At 38.3% G+C, this 15,569-nt stretch overlaps 1 protein-coding gene across 2 annotated transcripts in view; it reads right to left on the reverse strand.

Annotated features, from left to right (window-relative positions):
- Positions 1–15,569, reverse strand: part of pdgfc (platelet derived growth factor c) — a 46,032-nt gene that overhangs the window by 11,956 nt on the left and 18,507 nt on the right. For both annotated transcript variants that reach the window (XM_077532303.1, XM_077532301.1), the window contains 2 exons: positions 7,458–7,650; positions 3,847–4,027 (listed from right to left, as the gene is read on the reverse strand). In XM_077532303.1, the coding sequence (XP_077388429.1) occupies positions 3,847–4,027; positions 7,458–7,650 (374 nt within the window). The remainder of the gene's footprint in view (positions 1–3,846; positions 4,028–7,457; positions 7,651–15,569) is intronic.

A 15,569-nucleotide genomic window follows, 5' to 3' on the forward strand; every position in this document is an offset into this window, starting at 1 on the left:
CCCTGCTTCACGTACTTCATTTGGGAACTCCAAATTCCGACAGTTCTGTTCATGTGCTTTTGTTGTTGTCGCAAAAAAATACACATGAAAGCTGACTTACTCTTTGCTCGTAAAACTGAACAATTATGGCAAATAATGAGTTGTAAAGGACAGGACATTGAATCGTGTTTGCTACGTAATAGTGTAGATTCTAAAACAACCTGCTAGCGGACGATAACGCCCTTATAAGTGTTAATATTTCTTGCCATTCACAAATGCTTCTGCGCTCTCCGTCATGTTGAAACTAGAACGGTTCTCTGAGCTCAGAAACTCGGCTATCAAAAAAAATTCCCAGTTGTCCGGTGGAAAATACGACGTGAGGGGGCATTCACGTGCAATTTTCTACTCGATGTGGTATTTACCATAATTTTGATACAACATGAAGGCAGCATAAGTAGAAAGAGCTCCTGGGACTGAATTTCCAAACCCAACTTATTAGCGTTACCCATTTTATGATGTCATCAAATTTTGCTGTCTTATTCTGCGCCAACAAAAAAGGCGAATTTACTATCTTTGAGGGTATGGCTTATTGAGGTTTTTTTTTTGTGGGTCTACTCATGATTGACATACGGCTAAGTAAAACTGAATGTTTAAACTCAATTTCAAAATTCATTTTATATTCATCTGTGGGACGAGTCCCCTGCAAATGACTAAAATAAGGCTAAAATGGCTTCGTGAGTTTTTTTTTTTTTTTTTTTTTTCTCCGTACACTCATGACAGCACATTTCGCCTTGACGGAATGGCGGCGTTGCCACTGCATACGTTTATTTTCTGCCGACTAAAATTGATGACGACTCGTCAAGAAAGAGCCTATTAAGACACACGTGGACGACTCCCGGCCGTTCTCATGCGCTGGCTAACCACTTCCCTGCAATCCGCCTCGCTTCCATTAAGCCACAAAATCTATTGTGCGTGAAATCATGTGGCTTGTGTTTTATTTTTTTTCTTTCCCACCCCGTTCACAGTCTGCAATTGAGGTTGCCGTAAAAACAGACTCGGCAGTTTATTCCCGCCAACTCCTGCTGCACATAAGGGGAAACGGCTGACATGGATGTGAGTTGCGCGAAGTAATTAAGATCCATTCCATCCCTCTAAAAAACATCACATTTTTTTTTGTTAATCAAGAAAACAGCATTACAGTAAACCCCTACATTTGTGGTTGCTTATGTGCAAATTCATTGCTGTCATCTTTTAGCAAGTTGCTGCCAACAAACTACATTGGAGTGAGTTGAGGTTCTTCACTTAGACAAATTTAGTGCTCCACTGCCCTCTTGTGGCATCTTGATGACAAGGAACTATGTTGACATGAATATTAGGAACTTCATTTGGATAAAAGTAATGTTTTAAAAAGTTAAGTTATTTTAATCCGTACGTTTACAAGAGTATTATTTTACACAAGTATCAGGGTGAGTTTATGTGAGTACTTTTGCGCTGGTTTCAAGTGTCTCCTCCTCCTTCTTCTTCTCAGTGTTTTAACAAGCAGACTGCCAAAAATGGCTTCCTGTCAATGACAGAGCGGCTCTTGATGGGCCCCCGTGTGGCTTCCAGCGGGTTCCGGTAGCTGGGAACAGAGCGCCGCTGTTCTACCGGGTAAGGTTCAAACAGAAGACAGGAGGGGCAACGTTTTTGCAAGGTTTTTGCCCCTGATTGCGACTCGGAAGTCGTTCTGATTGGCATGTTTGGCAGTGGTGGTGGCTGATAACTGCCACCTTGTACAATAGAAATGGAAAATGCCAAGAAATAATAAGCAACAAATATGTAGAAGTAAAAAAACAAAACAAAAAACAAAACAGACACAAATATAAAAAAAAAAGAAATAAATTGCTGAGAGTTCACAAATAAAAACAATGATTTGGAACATATTTTTCCCCAGTTTTCCTGATCCTGAATGCAACATAAATATACAATCAATGACGTTTTCCCATAATAAAAAGAATGAAAAAATAATCCACATAATACACACAAAAAAGACCACACCATGATTAGTGCAATCAAGCATCACTTTTCCCAGTTTTCTTTCACGCAACATGCAAGCTGCATACACTACTTATTACTATTAGAATCTTAAAAAAAATACGTGATGTCCATTTTTCCCAGTTTTTTTTTAACACAGCACGCGCGTCTATTCAGATTGACCTGATAACTAATCCATTGTATAAAAAAATAAATAAATAAATAAAAAACATCCACAAAATTATTGGTCAAGCACAGCAAACAGCACACTCAAATGCCACTTTTCCCCCAGTATCCATGAATGCAACATATGGGCTGCATAAACTAGTGCTTCACCACACTCATGACAAAATGTGACGTCCATTCTTGCGAGTTTTGGTGAACGCATCACAATCAGATTGTTCTGGAGTCCTCAAACAAACGGAACAAGTGTAAATAATCTGTTTACGTATTAAAATAAAGTCTACAACATCTCCAAGCAGCCCTTTTTCCAGTTTTCTTGAACCCAACACGTGAGCTGCACACATTGGTTATTATTAGCCCGTTTTATAGTCATTTTCACGCCTTATTATAAATGACAGACGAGCCATTGTGACGTCGTCCCATGTCGTTTTATGACTTGAAGAAAGGTGAACGGAAAGGTCGCCCGAGATGATCAATCCCACAATATTAATGCGTAAAAAGAAATGGTCGCTGTATATATATATTGTATAGCACCAGAGCTAAAGATAGCATGACATTAGGAGGGGATATTACTTTGGAGCAGGATCAAAATAATGGACAATTTAAAAAGTAGTCCAGGCTCTCTTAATTCCCACTTTCATTTCAGGGGTCTCAATGGAAGACGCGCAGGGTCGAGGACCCTCGACGAGACACTTTGTTCCCTTCACAAGGTCGCCGCTTTCATAGGGAACAATAACCTTTTGGATCTTCTGGATAGGGAGTTGATAAGAGTGCAGGTGCAAGACATTAAATGAAGAGCTTGTTGGAAAAAGTCAATTTCTTGGTCATTTGTACAAAGAAAAGCAAATAGAAATAGGAACTGAAATAACACATTATTATAACAATAAAAATAAATAATAAATCTAAATGAAAAATAAAATATAGCTACATGAAAAGGAAAATAAACTAAATCAAATATGAATAAAATAATAAAGAAAAATAGAGATACAAAATACAAAAATAAAAATAAATAACATAAAAACTACCGTAGTGTCAAAATTATTTAAAAAAAAATGTAAGCAAAAGTAACTGTACAAAAAAAACATAAATACTCAAACACAAATAAAGCAAATATAAATCCTAATATATAAAAAGATAAAATACAACCTACAATTTTTAATTAATTAAGTGCAACTAACAGATAAAATGCAAATAAAAAAATTTATTAATGTAGAAAATAAAAATAAACTAAATACATAAACCCTACTAAAAATCAAAAATAAATTGATGAACTCCACCTAATAAAAAATTGTAAATGAATACAACACAATTAAAGAAATTTAAATTAAGAGTACTGATAAAAATGAGTTTGTGGTGAGCCCTGTTTTTCAGAAGCTTGAAATTGTTTCTGGGAATGTTGACATTCTTTTTTTGACTGTGTGATAAAAACTAATGAGCTGACCTTGTTCGTTCCTATGCAACTTGATAAACAAACGAAACGTGCGCTCCGTTTAATTTGTCGTTCAAATGCTTGGAAGTCGAATCAGAAAAATATAATTGCCAATTTAGCACACATATTAGACTAGATTGTTGTTTCCATCTCAGCTCGCTGATGAAGCGAAATGAAATCAGTAAATCATACGAGCTCAAATGACAGTTGGCGTGTTTCTGCTATCGTGACGTTATTCTTACCGCTGGCTGGATGGCGTAGCGGATGAGGAAGCCCGGCTCGGATGGGAAGTACTCGTCCGAGACGAAGCGAACGTGAACCTGATTGCCTTTGGAGAGCTGGGCCGCGGGGGCCGCCTGCGACCCGCACCAGCGGCCCAGGATGCTCCCGTCGCTCGGATCCTCCAGCTCCACAAAATCATACCTTCAAAAAAAACCAAACACCAAAACATTACATTCATACTGCAACTGCCAGCAAAATAGCAGAACAGCAACAAAACCGTTGAAAATGTAAAAAAACATGACAAGTCGCTAACTCTATAGCTGAACACATGAATAGATAGCCAATGTACAGTATGGTCACCATAAGCTGTATCATACATGCATGCAAGCAAGCATGTATCACTAAAATAAATAAATAAATAAATAAATAAATAAAAAATAAATAAATAAAGGATTAATAAAATGGACTGATCCACTACTTGGGTCAATTCCACCCAAATTTCTGGGTTGTTTTCCACAAAACATCCCCACAAAAAAAGCATTGTTTAGTATAAAATAACCTAAAAAAAAATAGGGTTGTTATGCACAAAACAAACGCAACAAAACAAAACAAAAAAAACAAAACAAAAGTTCAAATTGACGCAAGTAGTGGATTACTCCATTTTTTAGTTTACCCAAATTAGGTTATTTCTGATGAAGCTGTTTTTTTTAAGAATAATGCAAAAGTAGATGGATGGATGGATGGATGGATGGATGGATGGATGGATGGATCAATGGATGGATGGTTGGATGAATGGACAAATGAATGGATAGATGCTAGATGGATAGCTAAATGGATGGATGGATGGATGGATGGATGGATGGATGGATGGATGGATGGATAACTCAATGGATGGATGGTTGGATGAATGGACAAATGAATGGATAGATGCTAGATGGATAGCTAAATGGATGGATGGATGGATGGATGGATGGATGGATGGATGGATGGATGGATCAAAGGATGGATAAATGGATGGATGGTTGGATGAATGGACAAATGAATGGATAGATGCTAGATGGATAGCTAAATGGATGGATGGATGGATGGATGGATCAAAGGATGGATCAATGGATGGATGGTTGGATGAATGGACAAATGAATGGATAGATGCTAGATGGATAGCTAAATGGATGGATGGATGGATGGATGGATGGATGGATGGATCAATGGATGGATGGTTGGATGAATGGACAAATGAATGGATAGATGCTAGATGGATAGCTAAATGGATGGATGGATGGATGGATGGATGGATGGATGGATGGATGGATGGATAACTCAATGGATGGATGGTTGGATGAATGGACAAATGAATGGATAGATGCTAGATGGATAGCTAAATGGATGGATGGATGGATGGATGGATGGATGGATGGATGGATGGATGGATGGATGATGGATAACTCAATGGATGGATGGTTGGATGGACGGACAAATAAATGGATTGATGCCAGATGGATAACTAAATGGATGGATGGATGGATGACATACAGTATGTAGCTAAATGGATTGTGGCTGGATGGATAGAAGCAAAGGTAGCTAAGTGGATGCATTTGTAGCCTAATGGGGGAACAGATAGACAGCTAGAATGATAGCGAGATAAGCATCTAGCTAGCTAGTTAGCTAGCCAGCCTCTTTGGCAAACATTAAAACCCATCACGTGCAAGCCGTAACAGGCATGTTGCCTCATAACCCGAAGCTCACACATTTGATCCCCGCCTCCCCCACAAGATGACACATCAAAGCGTCCTTGAGAATGGCAATGACCTCTGACCTTTCCCGCCATCGCCGCCATCTGCGCTGGAAACGCGCGTGTGCGGAATAAAACTCATAAAACCCCAATAAAAGCAGTGAAGGCAGTACATGACTATCAATAATCGTGCCAGTGGAAGTATTGCAAGACTTTTTAGTGGTGACAGATGGCTCATCGATAATGCAGCACGTTGGGCTCATTATGTGCTGGTGAACAGCAATGGAACAAATATGTTGACATCAAGTTTCATATCCGTTCATTGTGAGGACACATACAACTGGAAATAATCCATAAAGTTAAAAAAAAAAAAAAAAAAAAGGCAGCTGACAACCACCACCACATAAACAGAAGCGACTACAAACGCGGATCGGAGGCCTTTTGTTGTTGTAAAGCGCCCTAATGAAGCTCCTCAGTGCATGTCAGAATGTGCAGACGAGAGCACTGTGAGTGGAATGTAAATGCGTGTGCGTGCGTGCGTGTTTGTGTGTGCAGATGATTGGATGGCGCATTCATCATGCGGCAACCTGGGATGCAATCAAATGCCTCGCGGCCTCACTTGCACTGGGTTGACCCCAGCAAAAAAAAAAGAAAAAAAAAGTTGCTCTTATTATTTGCCCGACGGCCTCCACGATGCCGATTACTTCAGGCTACGTCCACATGTGCGCACAGATATTTTGGAGATGTTTTTTTTTTGGTGATGTTTTTATGTTGTGTGTGCAACTAGGTGTCTGCGTTTCATGAGTATGCGTGTTCCAATTGAGGAAAAAAACACACACTCTTATTGCATTTTAAATGTTAATACCTTTAACAGGTCTTCATTAAAACATTCATAATTTTTATTCCAGAAAGTGATCACTTAAATGGCTTGTTTGGCTTTAGCTTTTTATTTATTTATTTTTTCATACTTTATGCATTATGTATGCCTTCTCCTGCATGTTGAAACAAAATTTCCCATTGTGGAGTTAATAGTGATTATCTTATCTAATTATTATTCATTTAATAATATAACTATAATGTTGAATTATTTAATTTAAATTGATAATGTTTGTGATTTCTGTTTAATTTTTTTCAAAATTGAAATAAAGAATATGTAAATGAATAAAAATACAATTGTTTATATTTTGTAGATTAAGATCTTAGATCATTTTAGTCAAGTCAAGTCAAGTCATCTTTATTTATATAGCGCTTTCAAACAGCCTTAGCTGTCACAGTGAGTTTATATATTGAATGGTGAGTTTATTTTTGATTTAATAGATTTTTCATAATGACAATTATCCCAAAAAAAATAACATTAAAATAACAAAAAACAAGAATTTAATAATTGATTTTCTAACAGAAAAATACTTTTAAAACATGGGTAAAAATAGCTAGAGAAAGTCTCATGACGGAGTGGAGTCCTTGCAATATTCGAGTGGGTCTTGTATGACTTTGCCGAGGTCTCACATCATTTTGCCAGAGTCTTATAAGAGTTGAGAAAATCTTGTGCGATTTAGCAAAAATCTGTGAATTTAGCTGAAAGATTTCATAGTCATATAGCGGAATTTGCTTGGTTTTTTAAAAGTCATAAATGATTTTGCAAAAGTCTTACGTTTTGAGAAAATTAAGCTTGAGTTTGACAAAAATTTTCAGACATATATCATTATTTAGAGGAAGTCTTACTAGATTTGACTAACTCTCATGTGATTTAGTCGAATTCTCACATATTAGTGTGATTTAGTAAAACTTCTGCCAGGCCTGCATGATGCAGTAATACTCTCACAAAAGGAGGAAGTCTACAAATTTCGATTTCTATTATCGCAACCAAGGAATCATCACATCCAGTGGGCGTGTCCTTACTTGCATATTCCGTCCTCGGGGTCTTCCAAGCCAAATTTTTCATCAAAGGTAAGCTGAATCCTCATGTTGCTCGCCGCCACCAGTCTCCACACCAGTACAACGTTCCTGGGATAAGTGCGAGGGAAATCCGGGCTATGGATGGTGCCTTCTCCAGACACCGTGATCACCTTCTCCTGATGGGACTCCTGCACCCCTAAAACTTAAAAAACAACAAATGAAGGGATGCTTTGCACCTTAAAATGGCGGAAAACTGTAAAAGGACTTTGGAATCTCAAGGCATGGCGATAAGATATGCTAAATGAACATATGTGCTTATTTCATCATTCATAGCCGTGTATCATCAAATGATGTGGTCCCTCAAGTCCCGTCTTCAAGCACAGCATGACCACGATTGGCCGATTAGTCACAATTGGTCCGTCTCAAGTGTCATTCATTACAGAAGCATGCACTCAAATGTTTCAATTAAAAGCTAGCCAATTTCAGTCATCCTATTAGATATTTCTCGTAGAAAGAAAGAACTGTAAAGAAACAACAACACAAAATTCAGTAAAAGTCTAATTTAGAATATATCTTGCATAGTTCAGAGGAGATCTCGTATAATTTGAGGAAGTTTTGCATGAATAAGTGAGATTCTTCGCACAATTCGAGAAAGTCGATTCTGCAAAATTCTCAATAGATTTGATCAAGTCTTGGGATTTAGCAGAATTCTCACAAGTCTTTAAAAAAAATCTCGCCTGGTTTAGAGCAAGATTTGACAAAGTCCTGTGTGATTTTGTAGCATTCATACAAGACTTCTTGCATATTATATATAAATATATTATATATAAATCTTGCATATTATGAGTACATGGAAAAAGTGTTGCGAAAGTCTTGCGTGATTTGAAATAACTCTCACACGATTAAGAAAAATCTCATGTGATTTAGCGAAATTCTGAAAGTTGTGAGATTCTTGCAGCACTTGAGAAATTCTTACGTGATGTAGCAGAAGACAGATCTGGCAAGATTCAACAAAATCTTGTATGATGAACAGAATTCTTGTGAGATTTGTGCAAGTCTCGCGTAAAGTTGTAAAAGTCTCACGAGATTTGCTAAAGTCATGAGATTTAGTTGAATTCTAACGCAAGTCTTGCGTAAACTTGTAAAAGTCTCATGAGATTTGCTAAAGTCTCATGAGATTTAGTTGAATTCTAACGCAAGTCTCGCGTGAACTTGGAAAAGTCTCACGAGATTTGCTAAAGTCTCATGAGATTTAGTTGAATTCTTAGGCAAGTCTCGCGTGAACTTGGAAAAGTCTCACGAGATTTGCTAAAGTCTCATGAGATTTAGTTGAATTCTAATACAAGTCTCGCGTGAACTTGGAAAGATCTCACGAGATTTGCTAAAGTCTCATGAGTTTTAGTTGAATTCTAACGCAAGTCTTGTGTGAACTTGGAAAAGTCTCACGAGATTTGCTAAAGTCTCATGAGATTTAGTTGAATTCTAACACAAGTCTCGCGTGAACTTGGAAAGGTCTCACGAGATTTGCTAAAGTCTCATGAGTTTTAGTTGAATTCTAACACAAGTCTCGCGTGAACTTGGAAAAAGTCTCATGAGATTTGCTATAGTCTCATGAGACTAAGTTGAATTCTAACGTAAGTCTCACGTGGACTTGGAAAAGTCTCACGAAATTTGCTAAAGTCTCATGAGATTTAGTTGAATTCTCACAAGAATTGAGAAATATTCACGTTTGATTCAGTGAGAGTCTCTGATTTGCCCAGAAGAACATTATTTCTTCAAGATTTTTCAATTTCAACACCAAATACACAACATTATTGTATCAGTGTGGTGTATAAATCACACTGTAATGTACTCATTTTGCTCTTAAACCGAGCAGCACAAAAGCAGTCTTTTTGCGAGTGAGCTACGACAGTGTCAAACTTGTAATCACTGCAGCGTTTCCTACGCATAGAAACAGCACAAAAGGCGCTAAGGTCACTCGAAACTCCTCAATCAGTGCACTCTCTAAAATGACTGCTTATATTATTTTCCTCCAAACAAGCAGATCCATCCTGCTGATGGAAATTGCTGTTTGTGTAAGCTCTTTGCTCCCAACGGCGCATGCTTTTACAGACACATTTATAACTGAGAAACAAGTGGCTGTGATTCATTCTTAGCTTGCTTGCTTTAGAAAATAACAAGAAAACAAAAGCAATGTGAATAACACACACCAGCAGACCTTAATAGGCAGACTTTGATCGAACAACATCGATTCATGTATCACTAATACCACGATATTGTGATTGATTAATTCGATAGAAATGAAATGATCATTATCGCTCCGGTTTAAAATGTGTAGGAAAATATTTCTTTAAATGGGGAATTTTGACAATAATATGTTCTATACAGCCCCACAAGTCTAAATATGGTATTCTGGTTGATATTGTGTTAGTGGAATATGAGTTATGCAGCAAAATCCAGCCATTTTTATCCCTCACAGGGGGCGGCCATTTTGCCACTTGCTGTCGACTGAAGATGACATCACGGTTGCGCAGGGCTCAGGCAATGACCAATCACAGCACACCTGTTTTCTGAAGCTGAGCTGTGATTGGCTGTTGCCTAAGCCCTGACCAACTGGGATGTCATCTTCAGTCGACAGCAAGTGGCAAAATGGCCGCCCCCTGAGAAGAATGAAAATGGCTGGATTTTTGCTTCAAAACTCATATTCCACAAATGTGATATTAATCAGAATGTCATGTTTAGACTAGTGAGGTCACATATAACATATTATTGTCAAGAAATGCTTAAGGTTGACTTCCACTTTCAACTCATAAATGTACTTTGGACATAATAGATTTGTATAATCTTTATGTTACTTGACAGTTATTACTTTTCACTTTTAATTTAGAACTCCTTTTATACAAACAAGACAAGCTGTAGCATTTTCTACTGTGCAGTTATCATTCAACCTCTTTCAATACTTCAAACAGAAAAAGTATGTAAACTTGAATAGGGAAAAAAAGAAAAAAAATACATTGGATTGCCTTTGATGCTTTCATGTGGGCTTGGTAGCCAGCCAGGTGGGACGCCATCGGCTCACCCCGTGCCAAGAAATACAAAAGAAGCACTTTTGCATGAAAAGACTCTTTCATAGCGACGCCAAACCAAGTTTTGGCGCATCGATACCTCCTGCGGGGCGAACACGCATGCATAGAAGCGCTGCATAATCCTTCCTTTTCTTTGCGCTGAATCCAATTAAAGCGCTATCGCATCTATTGAGCACGCGCTTGTCCCGGCACGCAGTACTCTGCCGAAGTCTTATCTCCGTTCTCGTAGCAAGTGGCGGCGAAAGGGGCCACGTTTAATTAACTGTTGCAGGCTCGGGAGGTTACAGGCCGACGGACTCGTCTTGGCCTCCGACAGCCTGTGTTTTTAATTACCATCCTCCGCCAGAAGTGATGTTATCGCGGCGGGAGAAAATGGGATTTGCCGGATGGGAGGTGATGGGGAAACATCGAAACAAGGCATCAAAACTGTTAAATGTTGACTAAAACATGTTTGTATTAGGATAATAACATGGCAATCAATGCATTTTCTTTAATGGTTCCATCCATCCATCCATCCATCCATCCATCCATTTTCTTAACCGCTTGCTCCTCACAAGGGTCGCGGGGGTGCTGGAGCCGATCCCAGCTGGTTTCGGGCAGTAGGCTGTGTACACCCTGAACTGGTTGCCAGCCAATTGCAGTTATTGGTTACATTAAAAAGTAATTTTTAATTGCTTGTATATTGTCTCTCTCAAGTCTATTTGCCTACTTTGGAAAATACCTGTGAGCCATCCCCTTCTACACTTCTTCCCCACTGTGATGTAACAGCAAGACTAATTTACATAATAACCGCCCCCCCACACCGAATTTCTCTTTTTTTTTTTTTTTTTTTTTTTTTTAAACACCGAATTTCTCTTGTGACATGACCTGTCAGGCCCTGGTGAAGGTCCGGAGCTACTTTCAAGAGACTAGAAACACTATCACGCTACTATCATATCAAAACCAAAAGCTAAGTAGAGCTGCATTGAGTTTTGATGGGCACGCCAATTAGCATTAGCTAACTGTGTCAGCTTGCGAACTCTGCCACCAATAGCGAAAATCCGTTAGTGATTGAACCCAAATAGCGCTGTCAAAATTAATCGATTAAGTGACACGTAATCGATTATCAAATTAATCAACTATTTAAATAATCGAGTAATCATTTGGTGCCATTTTTTTATTTAAAATTGACCAAATCCTCTAACATAGCACAACATCGATCCCGTTATTTATTTATTTTTTATCACTATACGAATCAGAAGTAAACACCAATCACGATTAATCGATGGAATCGATAGATTAATCAATTCTAAAAATATTTGGTAGTACACTAAACCCAAAAGCTCTATAATTGCCACAAATTGGCGTCAAAGCCTCTAATTTAGTGCAAAACAAACCTTCTCAACTAATTTCATTATCGTTATTGGCACCAAGATGGCACAAGGTGGCGCTAAACTGGGGGGAAAAAAAATGCATCATAAGTCTCCCTTCAAGTAAGAAACCCATTTATTTTCAACGGGCCCCCATACAAGATGAAGTAAAAGTAGACTTTGCTTCACATTTCCATCAACAGAGGGTCTTTTCACCGAAGCCCCTCGTCATGGGCGTGTACCATGTGACTTGAAAATGACCTCACCTCTGCGGTCTTCTCAAGATCAGAGGCCCAGCCGTTCTCCCCGGAGGATGAATTACCTCAAACATGACTTTTCTTTGACCTATTTACCCACCGACCCCTCACGGTGAGGAAAGTTGGAGGCGGCTATTAATGCAGGAAGTGAACGCGGATGAATAGGCTGGCGTACAGTGCGGCCATTGTGCTTTGTTCGCACCTTCCATTCACGCTGTCGAACATTAACCTTTCCACCGGAGCGCGCATACATGCGTGCAAGCGGGGAGTTCCAGGGACCCCCGCCCACCGCAACATGGACATGAATGAAACGGTGGGTAGGCCGCTAACAGCGTTGCTATTGAAAATGGCCAATTTCCTCAAACAGATGCCGGGCGGTCATCCCACTTAACACAAATGAAATACTACCTTTTCCCCATCAACAAAAATGGGTAGTAATTACCTCGGTTCAGCCTTTATGAACTCTGTTGCAAACCAAAACAGCAGCATCATATAAAGCACAATTAAAGTGGTCTATATCCTGATTCATATACCTTTTTAAAAGTGTTTTAAATTCCAGTTTCACTTGACATAAATAGTAATTAATAGCTTTCAAATTAAGTCGGAAATAAGTAAATAAATAAATAAATAATTAATTACAAAATAGAGGTGATATTACATTATTACCTCTACACTATATTATAAATTTTTCATGGGTGACAATTTTAGGAAAGAAAAAAAATGTCTCGTATTGAATGGCATTCCTCAAGAAAGTGATTGTGGTCCTTTGTTTCCTACAAAAAATGTATAAATTCCCCTTTGTCTTTCTCACATCAGTAAGCAAAAGAGTAGAAGGCGTTAAGAGTACAAAATTTGAATTCTGCGGGCGACAAGTGAAGAGACCGTCCACCCCTAAATTTCTTCATTAGTGCCGAACGGAGTTCCTCAAGAAAGCGTTCGAAGCTCATGAAGTTTTCTATAAAATGTCAAAATGCTCTTTTTGGTCTTGTCTCAAATAAAAGCAAAACAATAAAAATCACCTGTTCAGGGTACAAAATTAAAATTAGCATAATTAGCGTATTAAAATTAAACATAGCGTACCGTGCAGGCGTGCACTCAATTTCCTCACAAGTACTGGGCGTAGTTCCTCAAGGAAGCGTTTAAGGTCCATAAAGTTTTGTTAAAATAAGTAAATAAAAATAAAAAAAATAAAAAAATATAAACAATAATAAAAAATAATAATTATACAAAATAAAGACAATGAATATAAAAAAACAAAATAAATATTTAAAAATAAATATTTAAAAATAAATAAATAAATAAATAAATAAATAAATAAATAAATTTAATTTAGCATACCTCCTATTGAGTACATTTTGGGGTGTGAGGACATTTGGTGAGAGTCTCACCTGCTAACGAGACGACGTAATCCAACAAAGAATGGATTCACTTTTTTTCCCCACGATTATTTCAAGGTTTGATGCCAACATCTGTTTCCTGTTAAGAGTCCTGCAGGTGCAGTCAATTCCCAGGCCCTGCTTAGCTACTATTTATTGCTTTAAAGCTTTTAGTCGGTTGCCCGTACATGGCTGCAAACACGCGGCGGGAATCTTTGGTAGCATGAAATATTAATAATTGGACATGTGCGGCCCAGTTGTGCGGTGGGTGAGTTCATCAGGCATGTCGCAGGGACGTAGTCGGAATCTGACAAAATAGTGGACAAATATGAAAACATGTTATTGAGTAAAAAGTAAACAATTTTAATAATTTACATTTTAGCGATGTAGATTGACAAAATGGCTGGGATTCTATTGCTAGATTGGTCACTTGTTGCCAGGCAGATTAATAAAAAAAAGAAAAAAGAAGCAAAGTTGTGGAAATGTTGTTGTTTTTTTTGTTTTTTTTCCCTCAGGGATGCTCAGACATGACAGGACTCACAAAAAACTCTCAAGGATCAATGCCTGAAATTAAACAGGAAGTCAGACATTTTGAAATTCAATGCCAAAAGACAACTCAACTCAACTCAACTCAACTCAACTCAACTCAACTTTATTTATAAAGCACTTTAAAACAAGCATTGCTGTATAAAAAGTGCTCTACATGAAAAAGAAATCGGTCATGCAGTAAAGAGTACGTAAAATGAGAGCAAAACAAAACTGGAATCAGATGGGTTTTACTGAGCAACATGAAATTTGGTAGGCATTCAAAAAAAAAAAAAGTCTCAGAAATCCACTCTGGAAAAGACACGGGAAGGTAACCATTTTGGTTTGAAGTGGCCATTTCAGTAATTTTGGCTATTTGTGCCAATTAAAAAAATTCAGCCGCCAAAAACAGTTTTACTTAGCAACATGAAATTTGGTAGGCGTGTAAATCACGAGTGGACCCACATAAAGTCTGAGAAATCTACTCTGGAAAAGAACCAGGAAGGCAGCCATTTTGGTTTGAAGTGACCATTTCAGTCATTTTGGCTATTTGTGCCAATTAAAAAAAATTCAGCCCCCCCAAAACAGTTTCACTTAGAAACATGACATTTGGTAGGCATGTAAATCATGAGTAGACCCACAAAAAAAATCTGAGAAATCCACTCCATAGGCAGCCATTTTGGTTTGAAGTAGCCATTTCAGTCATTTTGGCCATTTTTGCCAAATTAAAAAAATTCAGCCGCCAAAAACAGTTTTACTTAGCAACATGACATTTGGTAGGCATGTCCACGAATAGACATTCAAAAAAGCTTTTGAAATCCACTCTGGAAAAGACACAGGAAGGCAGCCATTTTGGTTTGACGTGACCATTTCACTCATTTTGGCTATTTGTGCCAATTCAAAAATTAAGCCCCCAAAACAGTTTCACTTAGAAACATGAAATTGGGTAGGCATGTAAATCATGAGTAGACCTACATAAAGTCTGATAAATCCACTCTGAGCAAGTCTGACACCTTGGTTTGAATCCACAATTTTATGCACAAATCGATGTCTATTTGGCACCACTATTTGCACTTTTCACAGCTTGTCAATAGTGTGCTGTGACATCTTTTGACTTGTTGAAACATATTAATTTTTATTTAAGGCTCTAATGAACACACACGCAATAAATCCTTGCATAAGTGCCACAGCTGCACAATGTTAATAGCGACGACTGCACACACATAGCAATATGCGGCCTTCCCCTTCCCCCACCAGGCTTCGGCTGGTCCCCGGGGGCCTGAAATTCGCCACCGCAGACCTTCTCCCTCCTTCTGCTGCTCAGGTTGCAGGAGTACCGCACCCCCAAGTGGTTTGCACGAGGCGCTTATTAGTGCCAACACTTGTTGTGTGGCATCCGGCCACGGGAAGATTGAATGTCAGCTGGAATCCCGTGTGTGACTGGATGAAGACTTGGAACGACCTTCTGACTTCTGTTTGAAGATTTTCACTTTTAAAAGACACGTTTTAATAGCTGAAGTCA

The sequence above is a fragment of the Festucalex cinctus genome, chromosome 9 (genome assembly GCF_051991245.1).
Source record: "Festucalex cinctus isolate MCC-2025b chromosome 9, RoL_Fcin_1.0, whole genome shotgun sequence".
NCBI classification, from domain to species: Eukaryota; Metazoa; Chordata; class Actinopteri; order Syngnathiformes; family Syngnathidae; genus Festucalex; species Festucalex cinctus.